Source organism: Heterodontus francisci, chromosome 13 (assembly GCF_036365525.1).
Source record: "Heterodontus francisci isolate sHetFra1 chromosome 13, sHetFra1.hap1, whole genome shotgun sequence".
NCBI lineage: Eukaryota > Metazoa > Chordata > Chondrichthyes > Heterodontiformes > Heterodontidae > Heterodontus > Heterodontus francisci.
In genome coordinates this window covers 54537787-54557180 of record NC_090383.1, presented here as the reverse complement: position 1 = coordinate 54557180, position 19394 = coordinate 54537787, and the positions used below count along the sequence as shown (strand labels likewise).

Sequence of the window (19394 nt, the reverse complement as noted above, 5' to 3'; positions counted from 1 at the left end):
AAACTACCTACATACCCTTCATTCTACTATCATCCATGTACCTACAATGGGCAGGGTTTTCCATCCCAAGGCAGGAAGCAGAAGTTGGGGCCATATCAAGGTTCTGAACCTGCATCCCCCGCCCCCCAACAAGGGGAAACAGTGATCTCCCCGGACTTTCACAGGGCACCCCTTAATTAGCCTAGAGATGGGTTTGGCGGGAATGGAAGTGGGACTGGCCAAGTGTGGACCTGATTCAAAGAGACCAGTGGCTGCTGTTTTAGTGCTTTAAATTCAGTTTGGAAGATCATAGAATCATAGAATTATAGAATGCCTCAGGAGAACCAGAGACCTGGAACCCGGGGCAGGGCAGCCCGTCAGCTCGCTGATATGGACCTGGAGGTCCTCCTCAAGGCTATAAGTTTGAGGAGGGAAGTCTTCTTCCTGGAGGGTGGCAGGAAGAGACCACACATCCAGATCAAGCAGGCCTGGATGGAGATAGTTGACACAGTCAGCAGACGGAGTGTGGCCCGCAGAAGTTGGATCCAGTGTTGCAAGAGGTTTAGTGACCTGATGCACTCTGGCAAGGTGAGTGCCATCCCCAACCCTCAGGACAGGTCTTTGGATATTTACCCTCCAGGAGACATACTGGTTGAGGAGCCTCTTGGTACATGCTGAGCATGGGAGGGTTGTGTGCGCAGGCCACTTACTGACCCCTCAGAATAGCTTAGAGCCATAGTACTGAAGAGGACCTGCCAGCACTGAAACATGCAGCTTCTAATGAATAGGACATTGGCCAGAGAGGCCAGCAGTGCCTCTCTCTTTTGTCCTTGCAGGAGAAACGGGCCCAATGCCCATGAGAGGGCCCAGACAGGTGGAGGGTTCCCTAAATTCACAGTATCACTGCCATGGAGGAGGGAGCCATGGATATCGCCAGGGTCGCAGACAAAGAGCAAGTTGGGCAGGACGAGATGGGCATCCACAGTGGAGATGGTGATCAGTGAGTGCAATGCGCTCATTAAGGGGCGCATTGCACTCCATCCCGTTGGACAGCATACCGGAAATTGAGTTGCCATTGGAAAGCCTCAGCACTGTAGAACCCTCTGCTCTCCAAGGCTAGTTCTCATGATCTTGTGTCTCCCACAAGTGCAGACATTGATGCAGTGAGTCCAACTCCCTCACCATCATTGGGCCAACAGCATCAAAACAGTGCTCCGAAGAGGCACTGCCACACCTTACAGGCACACCCTCAACTAGTGCAGATACAATCACCTCAGTGGGTCCTCGCACATGGTTAGATAGGGTGGCACTGTTGATGAGCATGGCAGTGAGCAGGAGGAGGTGGCAAAGGCAGAGGCAGCTGTGGGCAGTCCCCCTCAGAGGAAGAGGAAGGAGAACAGACACAGCCCTGCTCAGCTGGGCACAGATGCAGGGCCTCAGGAGTCACAGGAAAGGAGACTCTACCTAGACCAGCAGCAGCAGATGTGCTCCCACATGTCAGATCAGAGTTCCTTGAGACAGGGTGCGATCATGGGCTGAGAATGGAGGAGTCCATCCAGCTCAGATGTGCCACCATGGCTCAGGGCTTTGAGTGCATGAGCCCCTTCATTGAGAGAGTGGCCAATCTCATGGAGAGCCATATGCAGCAGCACTTGGAGTGCATGCAGGAACTGCACACTGATGTTCACAGGATGCATTCAACACTGTGTCGCCTTGACTGTTCAGTTGTGCTGATAGCACAGGGATGTCTGGAGGGGATGCCAGTTGTGCCTCAGCTGGTGCTCCCTTCCAGCCATCCAGAACGCCAGCCAAAGGCTAAGGCAGTCACTGAGGAGGATGAGGGTGCCACCCCTCACGGGACACCATCATCATCTTCGGCCTCCTTTGCCCCTCTGGACGGAGCATCTTTGCAGCAGGGTCCAGTGATGGAGACTGCCTCCACAATGATTTCAGGTGCAGAAGTCTCTGGAGATGCCTCCATGGGCACTTCCAAGACGAGAACGATCGTCACATACATCTCAGCTGCAGGCAGAGACAAGTGAGCAGGCTGCCTCCACCTCCTCCAGGGCCACAAAGAGAGCACCACAAGAAGCAGTCAAATGTGGAGGCCACTGTGCTGGGGAGAGCACTGAGTGGGTCACTGGCGTCCTCTACCTGTAACTGTGTACTGTTTTCATTTATGAGCACCATGTAAGTAAGGACACATGGAGCCAGATGTGTGAGCCTCCTGTTATTAATGGTGGGCCAAGAAAAGAGGTGTGAAGTGGTGAAGGAGAGCAAGGGTCTGTCTACAGTGACGGTGAAACCTCTGGGCAGATGTACGTCCTTCATTGGTGGTAACAGTTCAGAGTTCCAGTCTGTATCTTCAATGAAAATGATAACACAGGCAGCTCAGAGTGAGTTCCATTCCATGCCTTTCATCCTGAGTCAGAGGGGCTCAGCTGAAACGTTCCTGAATCAGATGATCCCTGATGTTGATGGCACCCCTTTGGGGTCCTCGAGCCCTGTGCTGCCAGTTTGCCTACCCCATATTGACCCCCCACCCCCAACCCTAAACGCACACTTTGTCCCCTTGCAGAGCCCCTGTGACCCCAGACCCTTTGCAGAGCCCCTGCTAGCCTGGATCCCTTTGCCGATCCCTCTGCAGCCCCAGACCCCTTTGCAGAGCCCGCAGCATCGCACTCCCACAATGGTCTGCAAAGCCCCCTCTTCCCCTGCAGCAATGCTGCAGGCTGCCTACCCATCATGCCAATGTGCCCTCTTGCCTTTGTGCTGCCAGGTTGCACTGGTTGTGAATCGTGCCGCCCGCCATTCACATAATTGCTCATTGATCATTAAATCATTTATAATATTTAAATATATTTAAATCAGCATTTCGGCTATTTAAAATAGATTCCTGTCGCGTTGTGGCAACGGTGCCACTATTGTGTTTTGCCACCAGTAACAAGATCCAGAACCAATTTCGTGACGCTGGATTTACGGGTGGACAGATGCATTGCGATTCTCCACCCCCCATGCTACCATTCCCAGCCAATCGGCTGTGCAAAATCCAGCCCAGTGTTTGCAGGTTGTGAGATTTGGGTGTGAGGCTTACAGCAGTGCTGAGTGTGTGAGTGTGCTGAAACATGAACGTCAGGTAAGAGTCCTGATTGATTGAGATTGTTGATAGTGAGTGATGGGACTGTGTTGAATTGAGCAGTGTATGAGGCATGTGATGCAGTTGGTAGGGTATGGCATTCACAGATGCTGTCACTAACCTTGTCCACTCGTGTGAGATCATTGAACCATTTGTGGCACTGCATCCAGGTCCTCGGGGCTTGACTCCTGGCATTGACCTTCACAGCTCTCTGATCGCACTGTCTTCTGAGCATGTGGCTGGAGTGCTCCCCGGCCCCCAACAGCTACTGGACATCTGTCCTCTTTTCCACCTCCTCCACAAAGGTCACCATTGCAGCGTCTAAAAACTATTGTCATGCAGGCCCCCACCTGCCAAGAATGAGGTATATTAATTTCACCACATGGACATTAAATTTCAAATTGTTGCTGGGAAGAAGAAAAGGCCTGTTCTAAGGACTGCCAGACCTTGGCTGAAAACAAAGGCATTTGCATATTAACAGACGGTGCTTGAAAGGACAAGACAATCCACAAAGCCAGAAGTGGTTATACCAGTTGGTCACGTGACTACCCTGCTGGCCAACTTGGGGAGTTTTAAATTATAGAGGCAGTGTTTGAACTGGCAGAAAGCAGAATGCTCCACGACTGAAGAAGACCTCCTGCCTGTCTGCCTGCTCCCATCTCTTTCTCACGGAACTCCAAAAACCCACTGAAGACATATGAACCCCAAGAGAGAAAAGTCTCCCACAGTGAACAAAGTTTAAGAAGAATACTGGGCCCCAATGAAAAGCAAGATCCACCTACAATCAAGGACTGTACAGTGAGCTTGAAGACCTGTAACAAAAACTCTTCAGATATTGCCTCAAACGTTTCCACTTTATTTCTTCTCTTTTTTTGTCCCTATCTGCATGTGTGTATCACGTATGCGTACTAGCATCGGCGCGTTGTGTATCTGTAAGTGTTAACCGATTTAGGGTTTGTTTAAGTTTAATAAAATTTCAATCTTTCTTCTTTAAACCTAAGAAACCCTGTGTGTGTACTGGTTTATTTGCCTTATAATTGGAAAGCGGTGAAGAAGGATAAACCAAGGGGGAGCTAAAAACACGGTTGGTTTAAAATTAAACCCTGTTACAGCAAGACCAGGTGAAGGCTGAAAGGGAACCCTAGACCTCTTTCTCACCTGGTGGTAACACCGTGGAACCCAGTCTCACCCATGTTATGCCATTCTTCCGTCTGTCCCAGGATAGAATCAGTTATCGAACGACTTCCAACACCTGCTCCAGCCATAATACTTCCTGCTTAAGAGATGCAGCCTGACTTTACTTAGTTTTAACTGGTGGAGCCTCTCATGAGTTTGGACACAGTTAGGACTCATGCATGCTGAAATAATGCTAATCAGCAGGTAGTATGAAGTTGGTGTGCTGTCTGCGTCACATTGAAATCACGCTGGGTAATCACACATCCCAATCCCCATGCCAGTTTTCGGGGCTATCAGGTTTATTTGATGTATTTTAGAATATGCTATCATGGGCCTGCTCATTTATTGGTGCTGAAATGACCAATTGTAACCTTTTCTGTTTTAAATAACAGGTTCTCTTTACATCTTTTGGGATAGAAGATACCACCCTTGTTTTAAAGGTAATACTGATCTTTAAAACTTTTCAAAATAAATGTGCATAATTAATGATACCATGGATAGCAATTAAAACTTTCTGATTCTACACTTGAATGTGCAATTTTTTTCTTAATTACCTATGTGACAAAAATAAGAATTCTTACCTTTTCTTTAATATACTACAAAAGCAAAATTAACAAATGGAGACTATTTTTTCATGAAGTACAAAATGCCTGCAAGAAACAGGCTGCACGGATCATGAATTAGCAACTATATCTCTTCTCTTCACAGGCTGGCTGATTAAATGCAGCATTCAGCATACTACAGTGTAATTTGCTATTGTTCTCATGTTCCAACAATTCTGCTCTGTCGACCCTATTCTCACAATACTGCTGACCATCCAACTTCGCTTCCTGCCTCCCACACTAGCTTGTATTGTAAACTATTTCCTCTTCATACATACTGTCCCACTCTCTTTCAAAATCGGCCTCATCCACTCCTCCTTTCAATCCTCTGTCCTTGTAAACTGCCTCCCCATCTCCAATCTTCCTTTCCTTTCCAAAGTCTTTTGAATGTTTTGGCACTTCTCCAATCTTTTCCCAACTTTCCTGCAACTCCATGTTTGAATCCCTACTACAGTACCTAATCAACATCACAAATGACATCCTCTGTGACTGTGGTGCACCATCCTTTCTCAACCTCCTCAATCCCCCTACAGCCTTTAACATGGCTGCCTGTATTGTATTTCTTCAACTCCTCTCCTTTCTGGGATAGCGAATTCCAAAGATTCACAACCCTTTGAGTGAAGAAATTTCTCCTCATCTCAGTCCTAAATGGCCAACCCCTCATTCGGGGACAGTGACTCATGTTCCAGATTCCCCAGTCAGGGGAAACATTTTCTCAACATCCACACTTTCAGGCCCCTTAAGAATTTTGTTTCAATTAGATCAAGTCTCTTTCTTCTAAACTCCAGGGATATTAGCCTAGTGGACTCAATCTCTCCTCATAAGACAATCCCTCATCCCAGGAAGCAGTCTGGTGAACCTTTGTTGCACTCCCTCTAGGGCAAGTATGTCCTTCCTTAGGTAAGGAGATCAAAATTGTACAGGTGTGGCCTCACTAATGCCTTGTATAATTGTAGAAAGACTTCTTTACTCTTATACTCCAATCCCTTTGCAACAAAAACTAACGTAATTTGCCTTCCTAATTGCTTGCTGTATCTGTATGTTTACTTTCTGTGATTCATGTACAAGGTTTAGAGGGATTTTGAGGGAAAAAATTTTCGCCCAGAGGGTGGTTGGAATCTGGAACACACTGCCTGAAGTGATGGTAGATGCATAAACCCTCACAACATTTAAGAAGTATTTAGATGAGCACTTGAAATGCCATAGCATACAAGGCTACGGATAAAGTGCTGGAAAATGGGATTAAAATAGATAGGTGCTTGATGGCTGGCACGGATTATGATGGGCCTAAGGGACTGTTTCTGTGCTGTATAACTCTGACTTAATGAATGCAAACATTTCCTGGTCTCTCATCATTGAAAAAAAATCAGCTTTTTTATTTGTCCTACCAAAGTGGAAAACTTCACACTTTGCCACATTGTATTCCATCTGCCATGTTCTTGGCCACTGACCCAACTTATCTATATCCCATTGCAGCTTCTTTGCATCCTCCTCACCACTTACTTTCACAATTAACTTTGTATCATCAGAAAATTTGGATACCCTACTCTCAGTCCTCTCATCTAAGTCACTAACATAGATTGTAAATAGCTGAGGCCCAAGCACTGATCCTTGCCGTACCCAGCTAGTTACAGCCTGCCAACCAGAAGATGTCCCCTTTATTCCTACTCTCTGTTTTCTGTCCATTAACCAATCCTGAATCCATGCTAATATATTACCTCCAATCCCATGAGTCCTAATTTTGTGAAATAACCTCTTGTGTGGCACTTTATCAAATGCTTTTTTGCAAATCCAAATGCACTACATACATTAGTTCCCCCTTATTCATCTTGTTAGTTACATCCTCAAAAGCTCTAACAGAGTTGTCAAACATGACTTCCCTTTCATATGAACATAGGAAAATAGAAATATGTGTTGGCCATTTAGCACCTCTAGCCTGTTCTGCCATTCAATGAGATCATGTTTGATTTGTGACCTAACTCCACCTTTACCCCATATTTCTTAACACCTTTGGATAACAAAGATCTTTCAAACTCAGTTTCAAAATTAACAATTGATATAGCATCAATTGCTGTTTGTGGAAGAGCATTCCAAACTTCTACAGTCTTTGCCTGAAGAAGTGTTTCCTAGTTTCACTCCTGAAAGATCTGGCTCTAATATGCCCCACAGTCCTAGACTCCCTAACTAGCAGAAATAGTTTTTCCCAATCTACCCTATCTGTACCTCTTAATATCTTGAAAACTTCAATCAAATCACTCCTTAACCTTCCAAATTCCAGGGAATAGAATCCTAGTTTATTGAATCTGCCCTCATAGTTTAACACTTGGAGCCCAGGGATCAGTACACTGCACTCCCTCCAAGGCCAACATATCCTTCCTATGGTGTGGTGTCCAGAACAGCTCATAGTACTCTGGGTGTGGTCTAACTAGTGATTTGTATACCTGAAGCATGACTTCTACCCCCTTGGATTCTATCCTCCTAGATATAAAAGCCAGCAATCCATTCGCTTTTTTGACTTTTTTTTTCTGTACCTGTTCATGAAATTTTAAAGATCTGTGTACCAGAACCCCCAAGCCTCTTTGGACCTCCGCTGTTTCTAACTTTCGGACATCACTAGTCATGTCCTGTCAATTAGAGTACCTGCCCATTATCCCTGCTCTCTGCCTGCTTCTGCTCAGCCACTTTCCTAACTAGGTCAATAATTTGCCTTCAATTCCATGAGCTTCCATTTTTCTAGCAGTCTCTTAGGAGGGACTTTATCAAATGCCCTCTGGAAGTCCATATAAATAACATCCATAGACATTCCCCTGTGCACTACTTTATTCACCTCTTAAAAAATTTCAGTCAGTCTTTCATAAATTTGTGTTGACTCTGCTTAATCATGATATGATTTTCTAAGTGCCCTGTTACAACATCCCTAATAATAGATTCTAGCATTTTGCCTACTACTAATGTTTAGTTAATTGGCCTATATTTCCCTATTTTCTCTCTTCCTCCTTTCTTAAATATCAGGGTTTTGTTTGCAATCTTCCAATCTTTGGGAACTGTTCTAGAATCTAAGGAATTCTGGAAGATCAAAACCAATGCATCCACTATCTCTGCAGTTACCTCTTTTAAAATCCTAGGGTACAGGTCGTCCGGTCTAGGGGAGGGAGGGAGAAAGAAAGGAGAAAAAAAGAAGATAGAAGGCTAGACCCTTGGTTCTTCATTGTTTCCAGAATATTTTTGTGTCTTCTACCTTGAAGACAGATGCAAAGTATTTGTTTAATGTCTCTACCATTTCCTTATTCACCACTATAATTTCAGTTGTCTGTGCTTCTAATGGGCCCATATTTATTTGCTATTCCTATTTACATACCTATAGAAACGTTTACAATCTGCTTTTGTGTCTCTTGCTAGTCTACTCTCATATTCTGTTTCTCTTTCCTTATCAATTCCTTGGTCCTCCTTTGTTGAATTCTAAAATCCTCCCAATCCTCAGGCTTACTATTTTTGGCAATATTCTATAAGCCTCTTCCTTTGATCTAATGATATCTTTAATTCTTCTTGTTAGCCATGTTTGGACCACTATTTCTATTGGGGTTTTTGTGCTTTAAAGGAATTTATATTTGTTGCAAATTGTGTATTCTTTAAATGTGAGTCATTGCTTGTCTACCGTCATATCTTTAATGTAGTTTCCAAATCTACCTTCGCCAACTTGCCCCTCATACCTACATAGTTTTCTTGGTTTAGATTTAAGACTGCAGAACTCTATGGTACAGGGATCTGGGTGTCCTGGTACATGAATGACAAAGGTTAGTGTGTAGGTACAGCAAGTGATTAGGAAGGCAAATGGAATAGTGTTGTTTATTGCAAGGGGAATAGAATATAAAAAGGTTTGTTCAGTTTGCTTACCCACTGTTTTTTTTTTCATGTTTGTACTTGCGGCTGTTCAATTTTCAGTCCGTTAACACCCTATCTGTACTAATGGGAGTCAAGTGTTATGGGGGCCAGACAGGAAAGTGGAGTTGATGCCACATTTAGATCAGCCGTGATCCGATCAAATGATGGAGCAGGCCTGAGGGCCTACTCCCTCTTTTTTTTTCAATCCTGCTGCAAAGAACTCATGAAGTGAATCCCTGCCTTCCACACCACTCCTTTAGCCTGCAATTAACCTTCTAATCTGTTTATCCCTGTGCCAATTGGTTTGTGGAGAAGGCAACAATCCAGTGATTATTACTTTTGAGGTTCTGCTTTTTAATTTGGACCTTAACTCATCAAAATCTCTCAGCAGAACATTATTCCTTGTTCTATCTATGTAATTGGTTCCTACGTTCCAACTGGATCCGCCCCCTCCCACTGCAAGTTTGTCTCTAGCCATGAGGAGATTTCTTTAACCCTGGCAAAGGGCAGGCAACACGACCTTCAGAACTCCCGGTCGCAGCTGCAGAGAACAGTATCTATCTCTTGACTTTACTGTCCCCTATCACTACCACATTCCTTTTCACTCCCCTCATTGGAATGGCATCCTGCACTAATGCGCTAATGTCAGGTGGCTCATCCACCCTGAAGTCCTTGTTCTCATCCACACAGGTAGTAAGTATCTGTTGGTCAAAGTCAAGGGCTGAGACTCCTCCATCACCACATCTTGGATCCCTATACCTGCCTGACTCGTAGTCACACTCTCCTGTCTTTGAACACTGACCAACTCTGAAGTATTACTTAACCTAAGGGGTGTGATTTCCTCCTGGAACAAAGTGTACAGGCAACTCACCACTCCCTGGTGCCCCACACTGTCTGCATTTTGGACTTCAGCTCAACAACTCTGATCCGAGGTTCTTCAAGCTGCAGACACTTACTGTGGATATGGTTGTCCAGGATTATAATGTTCGGCACAAGCTCCCAAATGTTGCAGTTACGACACACTACCTTCCCTGCCATGTCTATCTAACCTAACTTATTTATTTATTTGATTAGTTAATTATTTTTTAATTGAAACTATCAATTTTTTTTATTATGTAACTGGCTTATTTAGTTTGTTATTAATTTAGTAAAGTAAAAGCAATATACAGTTTCATAGTTTAGAGACAAAAGGAAACACTCACCAACTAGTGGAGGTAAAAAAGAATAAAAAGCAGCACCTTTTTTCCCCTTGGCACAGAAATCCCACTTGCACTAAATTCCCAACTTTAGCACTCTTTCATCACCACTCTGTTGGACACTCTTGAGCATTCTTACATTGAACACTCTTCCATTGAGGCTGCATCCAGACTGTGGACCTGCACTAGCACAGTCCCGAATCAGAGCTTTCTGTCATTGGTTGTTGCCTGTTTTCTATTGCTAAGCCTGCCATTCATCCAGTTAGCAAATTTTCCAAAATCCCATGAGCCTTGATCTTTTGTTGCATTCTTTCCTACATTCTCATGTTGCAATGAGGAAGGCCTGACTATAGATTAAGTTGTACTTTAAATGGAACAATTAACAGCTAGCTCTGGTAGAAGGTCGAGAAAATTAGGAAAGTGAATTTACTGCATGGATGAATTTATTAATCTTGTCTCCGCCCTCTTTTTAATTTATTTTTCTTATCTATTTAGAGATACAGCACTGAAACAGGCCCTTCGGCCCACCAAGTCTGTGCCAACCAACAACCACCCATTTATACTAATCCTACATTAACCCCATATTCCCTACCACATCCCCACCATTCTCCTACCACCTACCTACACTAGGGGCAATTTACAATGGCCAATTTACTTATCAACCTGTAAGTCTTTGGCTGTGGGAGGAAACTAGAGCACCCGGCGGAAACCCACGCAGTCACAAGGACAACTTGCAAACTCTGCACAGGCAGTACCCAGAACTGAACCCGGGTCGCTGGAGCTGTGAGGCTGTGGTGCTAACCACTGCACCACTGTGCCGCCCTGTCCTTGAAAACTGAAGAAAATGGCAGCTCAAACGCAGATCGTCACCTCAGTAAACATTTTTATATTTATTTTCAGCTGATGGCTGTCTAAGGGCCAATCAAATTTTAGCTTGTTACCTCTTCCCTGGGCACCTTGCTGTTGCCAAAATATAAAAATTTCTTCTCATTAGATGTGTGACATATTCTTAAACATTTTATTTTCCAGCTTCGAAACAGTCGAGGTTCTTTGGTTCCAATTAATGGTGATGTGAACGTAAACAGCAAAGAATCGTAAGTCTAAAGTATTGTAATTAATAATTTGATCTGTTGCATTTTCCAGTCATTGTAGCAGAAGTGACTCAATCCAACCATATAATTTTGATGTACGGGGTTCCTTGGAGCACTGTTTCATCCCAATCTTAGCTTCCTCTCCATAACTACTCTGTTATCAAGATCATATTCTTCCAGCTCCACTACATTGGCCACTTCTGTTCCACCACCACCAAAGCCATTGGCTATGCCATGATTATCCTAAAACCTAGCATCTCCACCATTCTTCTGGCTGGCTTCATTAAAAATGCTTGTGTTCTCACCTGCACAAGGTCCAGTACTCCCATTACCCTCATTCTCTCCAAGCTTCACTGACTACCTGCATCCTCGTGAGTTGTCGTCAGGGTTCTTATTCTTGCCCACAAATCCCTCCACTGTCTTGCTCCTTCCTACCTTAGTGATCTCCTCCAGCCTTACCTGCCCACATGCATCCTCTGCTCCTTTAACACTAGGCTATTATGTCTCCTGTTTCCTGCACTCCATCATTGATGCTTACTTGTTCAGCCATGTCACTTCTGTTCTTTGAAACTCCCTGCCTAGTTCTCTCTACCAGTGAGGAGTACTTTAGAAATGCAAGTATTGTCACTGCCCTGTACTTTAATACAAAATTTCTGGTCAAGTGTAACACTGATTTAAACTTACTGTTTTGCCCCAGTTTGCTATTTTTTAATGCAGTACACAGAGCACGGTTGTTTTATTGTCTAATATTATCTAAAGATGGCACTGAATACGTAAGAAGTCAAATGTTATGCCAATTAATTACATAAATTTTCTGAAGACACTGTGGGTACTGATTCAGAAGGATGAACAAATCCAAACAATTTGAGGGTGCTGAATGTACATTTCACACTGAAGCATGATGAAGGTATGATAATTTTTATATTGATTTATTACTAAGAAAATAGCAGACTAGGCATAAAAATACATCTGTACACTGTCAATGACAAGCTGCTGCATATATATGAAATTGACAGCACCGATCAGTTACACCATAAGTTCTCAATCGGGGATCTGTGAGAAGGTTTTCAGGGGTCCTCCAAAAAAAAACTTACATGAACTAAAGTCGGTGCTTAATTTCAGTAATCAGAGCCAAAATGATGCCTGCACCCAATGGGCAGAATTGTAACTGCCAGGTGGGTGCGAGTTCAGGTGTGGATGGGGGGTTTAAATCCCTGAAAAATGTCAGCGGATTGGAAACCAACATGATCCACCCACATCTGGATTTTACTGGGGTGCATCTGGAGGTAAGCGGGAAACCCTTGTGTTGCTGTCGGGTCAGTTGTTTAAATATTTATAGAATTAATGAATGGAGTCTTTAATTCTGAAATCTGGCTTTAACAGCTAGAGAATGGATTTCTCAAGCTGTGTGGAACTCGCCAGTCAGCAAGGTGAGAGCACTGCGGACAGGCATTGTTCAATAAAACAGGCTGGAAAGCAGTGAAACTGCATAGATTCTGCCGTGACTATGGGCAAGGCTTGTGTTCACAGCACTTTTTCTGAGAGTGTGCTTTCACTGCTTCACAGGTGATTTCCAATTTTTTGGAAGCCCTTTCAGCTACCTTGGATGTTATTCACTTTAATCTCAACTTACCTGCTGTCAGCCTTCAGTAGAGCAAAGGAGCAGTTTATGCAGCTCTACCTTGGACCTCTGATGAGGAACAAGAGGAGCAGCATCAGCAACACTAACAGCCACAGGAGCAACACCTCCAGCAGCACTAGCTGCATTCTCCTCAGACACCCGCCACTCCACAGGACAGAGGGGATGGATACAGCCTCAAGCTCAAAGTAGGCGATACCCCTAACACAGGCAAATGGTTTACAGACAGAGGTTCAGCTTTCTCGAAATGTATGAACATCAGTGCGTGAGGAGGTCATCCTTTTCTGGTAGGTTGTTGCCAACATCTGCGCCCTCCTGGAGCAAGACCTCCTTCCCAATGGACCAGGTGGGCACGCACTACCAGTGACTATCAAGCCAACTGTCACTGGAGGGCGACCCCTGGTTCTCTGTTTTTCCCTGGAATTGTGTTCTCTCTTTTTTAAGGAGAGAAAGTAGAGAGTTGTTAGGGTGAGAAATGGATTTTTTATCATTCTTTCATGGGTTGTGAGCATTTCTAGAAAGGCCAGCATTTGTTGCCTATCTCTGATTGCCCTTGAGAACATGGTGGTGAAATGCCTTCTTGAACCACTGCAGTTCATGTGGCATAGGTACATCCACAGTGCTGTTTGGGAAGGAGTTCCAGGTTTCTGACCCAGTGACGGTGAAAGTCAGGATAGGGTGTGATTTGGAGGGAAACTTGCAGGTGGTGGTGTTCCTATGCATTTGCTGCCATAGTGGTCATGGGTTTGTATAAGGAAGCTTGGCGAGTTGCTGCAATGCATCATGTAGATAGTATACACTGGCTGCCACTGTGCACCAGTGGTGGGGGGAGTGAATGTTTAAGGTGGTGGATGGGGTACCGATCAAGCAAGCTCGCTTTGTCCTGGATGGTGTTGCACTTCTTGAGTGTTTTTGGAGCTGCACTCATCCAGGCATGTGGAGAGTATTCCATCACACTCCTGACTTGTGCCTTGTAAATTGTGGACAGGCTTTGGGGAGTCAGGAGGTGAGCTACTCACTGCAGAATTCCCAACCTCTGACCTGCTCTTGTAGCCACAGTATATACATGGCTGGTCCAGTTCAGTTTCTGGTCAATGGTAACCCCCTGGATGTTGATGGTGGGGGATTAAGTTAGTTAGTTAGTTAGAGATACAGCACTGAAACAGGTCCTTCGGCCCACCAAGTCTGTGCCGACTATCAACCACCCATTTATACTAATCCTACACTAATTCCATATTCCTACCACATCCCCACCGGTCCCTATATTTCCCTACCACCGACCTATACTAGGGGCAATTTATAATTGCCAATTTACCTATCAAGCTGCAAGTCTTTTGGCATGTGGGAGGAAACCGGAGCACCCGGAGGAAACCCATGCAGACACAGGGAGAACTTGCAAACTCCACACAGGCAGTACCCAGAATTGAACCCGGGTCGCTGGAGCTGTGAGGCTGCAGTGCTAACCACTGCGCCACTGTGATAGTAATGCCATTGAAAGTCAAGGGGAGATGGTTAGATTCTCTCTTGTTGGAGATGATCAGAGCTTGGCACTTATGTGGCATGAATGATACTTGCCACTTATCAGCCCTTGCCTGAATGTTGTTCGGGTCATGCTGCACGTGGACACGGACTGCTTCAGCGTCTGAGAAGTTGCGAATGGTACTGAACATTGTACGATCATGAGCGAGCATCCCCACTTTTGACCTTATGATGGAGGGAAGGCCATTGATGAAGCAGCTGAAAATCTTTGGGCCGCGACACTACCCTGAGGAGCTCCTGTAGTGATGTCCTGGTGCTATGTAGATTGGCCCCAAAAGCCACAACCATCTTCTTTTCTGCTAGGCATGCCACCAACCGGTGGAGAGTTTTCCCCCTATTTCCCATTGACTCCAGTTTTATTAGGGCTCCTTGATGCCATATTCGGTCTAATGCTCCCTTGATGTCAAGGGCAATGACTCTCACCTCACCCCTGGAAATCAGTTATTTTGTCCATGTTTGGACAAAGGCTCTAATGAGGTCAGGAGCTGAGTGGTCCTGGCGGAACCCAAACTGAGCATCGGTGAGCAGGTTATTGCTGTGTAAGTGCCACTTGATAGCACTGTCCACGACACCTCACATAACTTTGCTGATGATCAAGTGTAGACTGATGGGGAGGTAATTAGCTGGATTGAATTTGTCCTGCTTTTTGTGGACTGGGCATACCTGGGCAACTTTCCACATTGTGGGGTGGATGCCAGTGTTGTAGCTGTACTAGAACAGCTTGACTAGGGACATGGCCAGTTCTGGAGCACAAGTCTTCAGTACTACTGTTGGGATGTTTTCAGGGCCCTTAATCTTTGCGGTATCCAGTGCCTTCAGCCATTTCTTGATATCAGATGGAGTGAATCGAATTGGCTAAAGACTGGCATCTGTGATGGGGACCTCATCAGGTGGCTGAGATGGATCATCCACTTAGAACTTCTGGCTGAAGATGGTTTCAAATGCTTCAGCCTTGTATTTTGCCCAGATGTGCTGGGCTCCTCCATCATTGAGGTTGAGGATATTCGTGGAGCCTCCTCCTCTGGTTAGTTGTTTAATTGTTCCCTACCATTCACGACTGGATGTGGTAGGACTACAGAGTTTTGATTTGATCCATTGGTTATGGGATTGCTTCATGCTGTATATCTCATCATGCTTTTTCTGTTTAGCATGCTTGTTGTCCTGTGTTCTAGTTTTACAGGGTTGACATCTCATTTTTAGGTGTGCCTGGTGCTGCTGCTGGCCTCCCCATTGAACCAGGGTTGGTCTCCTGGCTTGCTGATAATGGTAGTGTGCGGAATATGCCAGGCCATGAGGTTACAGATTATTGTTGAGTACAATTCTGCTGCTGTTGATGGTTCACAGCGCCTCATGGATGCCCAGTTTTGCATTGCCAGATCTGTTTGAAACCTATCCCATTTAGCACAGTGGTAGTGCCACACAACAGGATGGAGGGTATCCTCAATGTGAAGGCGGGACTTTGTCTCCACAAGGACTGTGCGGTGGTCGCTCCTACCAATACTGTCATGGACAGATGTATCTGTGGCAGGCAGATTGGTGAGGATGAGGTCAAGTATGTTTTCCCCTCTTGTTGGTTCCTTCACCACCTGCCGCATGCCCAGTCTGGCAACTATGTCCTTTAGGATTCATCAATGGCCTTCCCTCCATCATAAGGTCAAAAGTGGGGATGCTCGCTCATGATTGTACAATGTTCAGTACTATTCGCAACTTCTCAGACGCTGAAGCAGTCCGTGTCCACATGCAGCATGACCCGAACAACATTCAGGCATGGGCTGATAAGTGGCAAGTATCATTCATGCCACATAAGTGCCAAGCGCTGATCATCTCCAACAAGAGAGAATCTAACCATCTCCCCTTGACTTTCAATGGCATTACTATCACTTAATCCCCCACCATCAACATCCAGGGGGTTACCATTAACCAGAAACTGAACTGGACCAGCCATGTGTATACTGTGGTTACAAGAGCAGGTCAGAGGTTGGGAATTCTGCAGTGAGTAGCTCACCTCCTCAGTCCCCAAAGCCTGTCCACAATTTACAAGGCACAAGTCAGGAGTGTGATGGAATACTCTCCACATGCCTGGATGAGTGCAGCTCCAAAAACACTCAAGAAGTGCAACACCATCCAGGACAAAGCTAGCTTGCTTGATCGGCACCCCATCCACCACCTTAAACATTCACTCCCCCCACCACTGGTGCACAGTGGCAGCCAGTGTATACTATCTACATGATGCATTGCAGCAACTCGCCAAGCTTCCTTATACAAACCCATGACCTCTATGGCAGCAAATGCATGGGAACACCACCACCTGCAAGTTCTCCTCCAAATCACACCCATCCTGCCTTCAAGAATATCACTGCTCTTTCACCGTCACTGGGTCAGAAACCTGGAACTCCTTCCCAAACAGCACTGTGGATGTACCTATGCCACATGAACTGCAGTGGTTCAAGAAGGCAGTTCACCACCATGTTCTCAAGGGCAATCAGAGATAGGCAACAAATGCTGGCCTTTCTAGAAATGCTCACGACCCATGAAAGAATGATAAAAAATCCATTTCTCACCCAAACAACTCTCTACTTTCTCTCCTTAAAGAAGAGAGAACACAACTCCAGGGAGAAACAGAGAACCAGGGGTTGCCCTCCAGTGACAATTGGCATGATAGTCACTGGTAGTGCGTGCCCACCTGGTCCACTGGGAAGGAGGTCTTGCTCCAGGAGGGCGCAGATGTTGGCAACAACCTACCGGAAAAGGATGACCTCCTCACGCACTGATGTTCATACATTTCGAGAAAGCTGAACCTCTGTCTGTAAACCATTTGCCTGTGTTAGGGGTATCGCCTACTTTGAGCTTGAGGCTGTATCCATCCCCTCTGTCCTGTGGAGTGGCGGGTGTCTGAGGAGAATGCAGCTAGTGCTGCTGGAGGTGTTGCTCCTGTGGCTGTTAGTGTTGCTGGTGCTGCTCCTCTTGTTCCTCATCAGAGGTCCAAGGTAGAGCTGCATAAACTGCTCCTTTGCTCTACTGAAGGCTGACAGCAGGCAAATTGAGATTAAAGTGAATAACATCCAAGGTAGCTGAAATGGCTTCCAAAAAATTGGAAATCACCTGTGAAGCAGTGAAAGCACACTCTCAGAAAAAGTGCTGTGAACACAAGCCTTGCCCATAGTCACGGCAGAATCTATGCAGTTTCACTGCTTTCCAGCCTGTTTTATTGAACAATGCCTGTCCGCAGTGCACTCACCTTGCTGACTGGCGAGTTCCACACAGCTTGAGAAATCCATTCTCTAGCTGTTAAAGCCAGATTTCAGAATTAAAGACTCCATTCATTAATTCTATAAATATTTAAACAACTGACCCGACAGCAACACAAGGGTTTCCCGCTTACCTCCAAATGCACCCCAGTAAAATCCAGATGTGGGTGGATCGTGTTGGTTTCCAATCCGCTGATATTTTTCAGGGATTTAAACCCCCCACCCACACCTAAAGGACATTATTGAACCAGATGGGTTTTTACAACAATCGACAGTGGTTTCATGGCCGTCATTAGACTGGCTTTTTAATTCCAGATTTATTAATCAAATTCAAATTCCACCTTCTGCTGTGATGGGATACGAACCCATGTCCCCAGAGAAATACCATGGGTCTTTGGGTTACTAGTCCAGTGACAATACCACTATGCCACCGCCTCCCTTTGAGTGAGTTCCTATTTGCACAATAACCTTTTATGTGGCAGCTTGTCAAATGCCTTCTGGAAATCCAAGTACAGTACGTCTACAGGCTCCCCTTTATCCACGGCACATGTCACATCTTCAAAGAACTCCAATAAATTGGTTAAACATGATCTCCCTTTCACAAAGCCATGCTGCCTATTCCTGATTACCCTGAGTTTTTCTAAATGCCCAGCCATAGCCTCTTTAATGATCAATTCTAACACCTTCCCCAGGACAGATGTCAAGCTAACTTGCTGTTTTCTGCCTCCCCCCCCCATTTCTTGAATAGAGGGGTTATATTTGCTATTTTCCAGAACCTAGCAAATTTTGAAAAATTAACACCAATGCATCTACTACCTCATTAGCCACCTCTTTTAAGACCCTAGGATGAAGCCCATCAGGACCCGGGGACTTGTCAGCTCGCAGCTCCATTAGTTTGGTCAGTACTGCTTTCTTAATGATTGTAATTTCCCCAAGTTCCTCTCTTCCTTTCACCTCCTGATTTACAGCTATTACTGGAATGATTTTTGTATCCTCTATAGTGAAGACAGAAGCAAAATATTTGTTTACTTCATCTGCCATTTCCTTATTATCTACTATTAACTCCCCATTCTCACTGTCTAGAGGACCAACATTCAGTTTACTTACTCTTTTCTTTTTTAAATACCTGTCAAAACTCTTGCTATCCATTTAAAAATATCTAGCTAGCTTCCGCTCATACTCTCATTTCTTTCTCCCGATTAACCTTTTAGTCATTCTTTGGTCAGAATATAAAGAATGGCAATCATCTGACTTGCCACTCATCTTTGCACAATTATATGCCTTTTCCTTAACTTTGATGCTTTCCTTAACTTCTTTAGTTAACCACGGATGGTGGGCCCTCTCCTTCGAATCTTTCTTTATAGTGGGAATATACTTATTCTGAGTATTCTGAAATATCCCCGTGAATGTCTGCCACTGCTTCTCTATTAATCTATCTCCTAGCCTAGTCACCCAGTTCACTTCAGCTAGCTCAGCTTTCATGCCCTCATAGTTGCCATTATTTAACGTCTTAGACCCACTCTTGTCTCTTTCAAACTGGATGCAAAATTTAATCATATTGTGGTCGCTACTACCTGGAGGTGCCTTTACTCTGAGGTCATTATTTAATCCTGTCACATTACACAATACCACGTCTGATATAACCTGCTCTCTGGTTGGTTCTAGAATGTGCTGCTGTAAGAAACTATCTTGAAAGCATTCCATAAACTCCTCATCCAGGCTACTATTGCCAATCTGATTTTTCCAGTTTATGTGCAGATTAAAATCACCCATGATTACTGCCGTCCCGTTATCACAAGCACCCAATATTTCTTCTTGTATACTTTGTCCTACATTATGTTAGATGTTACACCTTTGTTCAAGAAAGGTTGTGGGGATAAACCCAACAATTATAGGTCAGTCCGTT

At 44.8% G+C, this 19394-nt stretch overlaps 1 protein-coding gene across 1 annotated transcript in view; it reads left to right on the top strand.

The window, feature by feature from the left end:
* si:zfos-1056e6.1 (uncharacterized protein LOC107988029 homolog) overlaps positions 1 to 19394 on the top strand; it is a 175469-nt gene that overhangs the window by 28981 nt on the left and 127094 nt on the right. Inside the window, exons 3-4 of the mRNA XM_068045797.1 lie at positions 4684 to 4731; positions 11001 to 11065. Of these exons, the coding sequence (XP_067901898.1) occupies positions 4684 to 4731; positions 11001 to 11065 (113 nt within the window). The remainder of the gene's footprint in view (positions 1 to 4683; positions 4732 to 11000; positions 11066 to 19394) is intronic.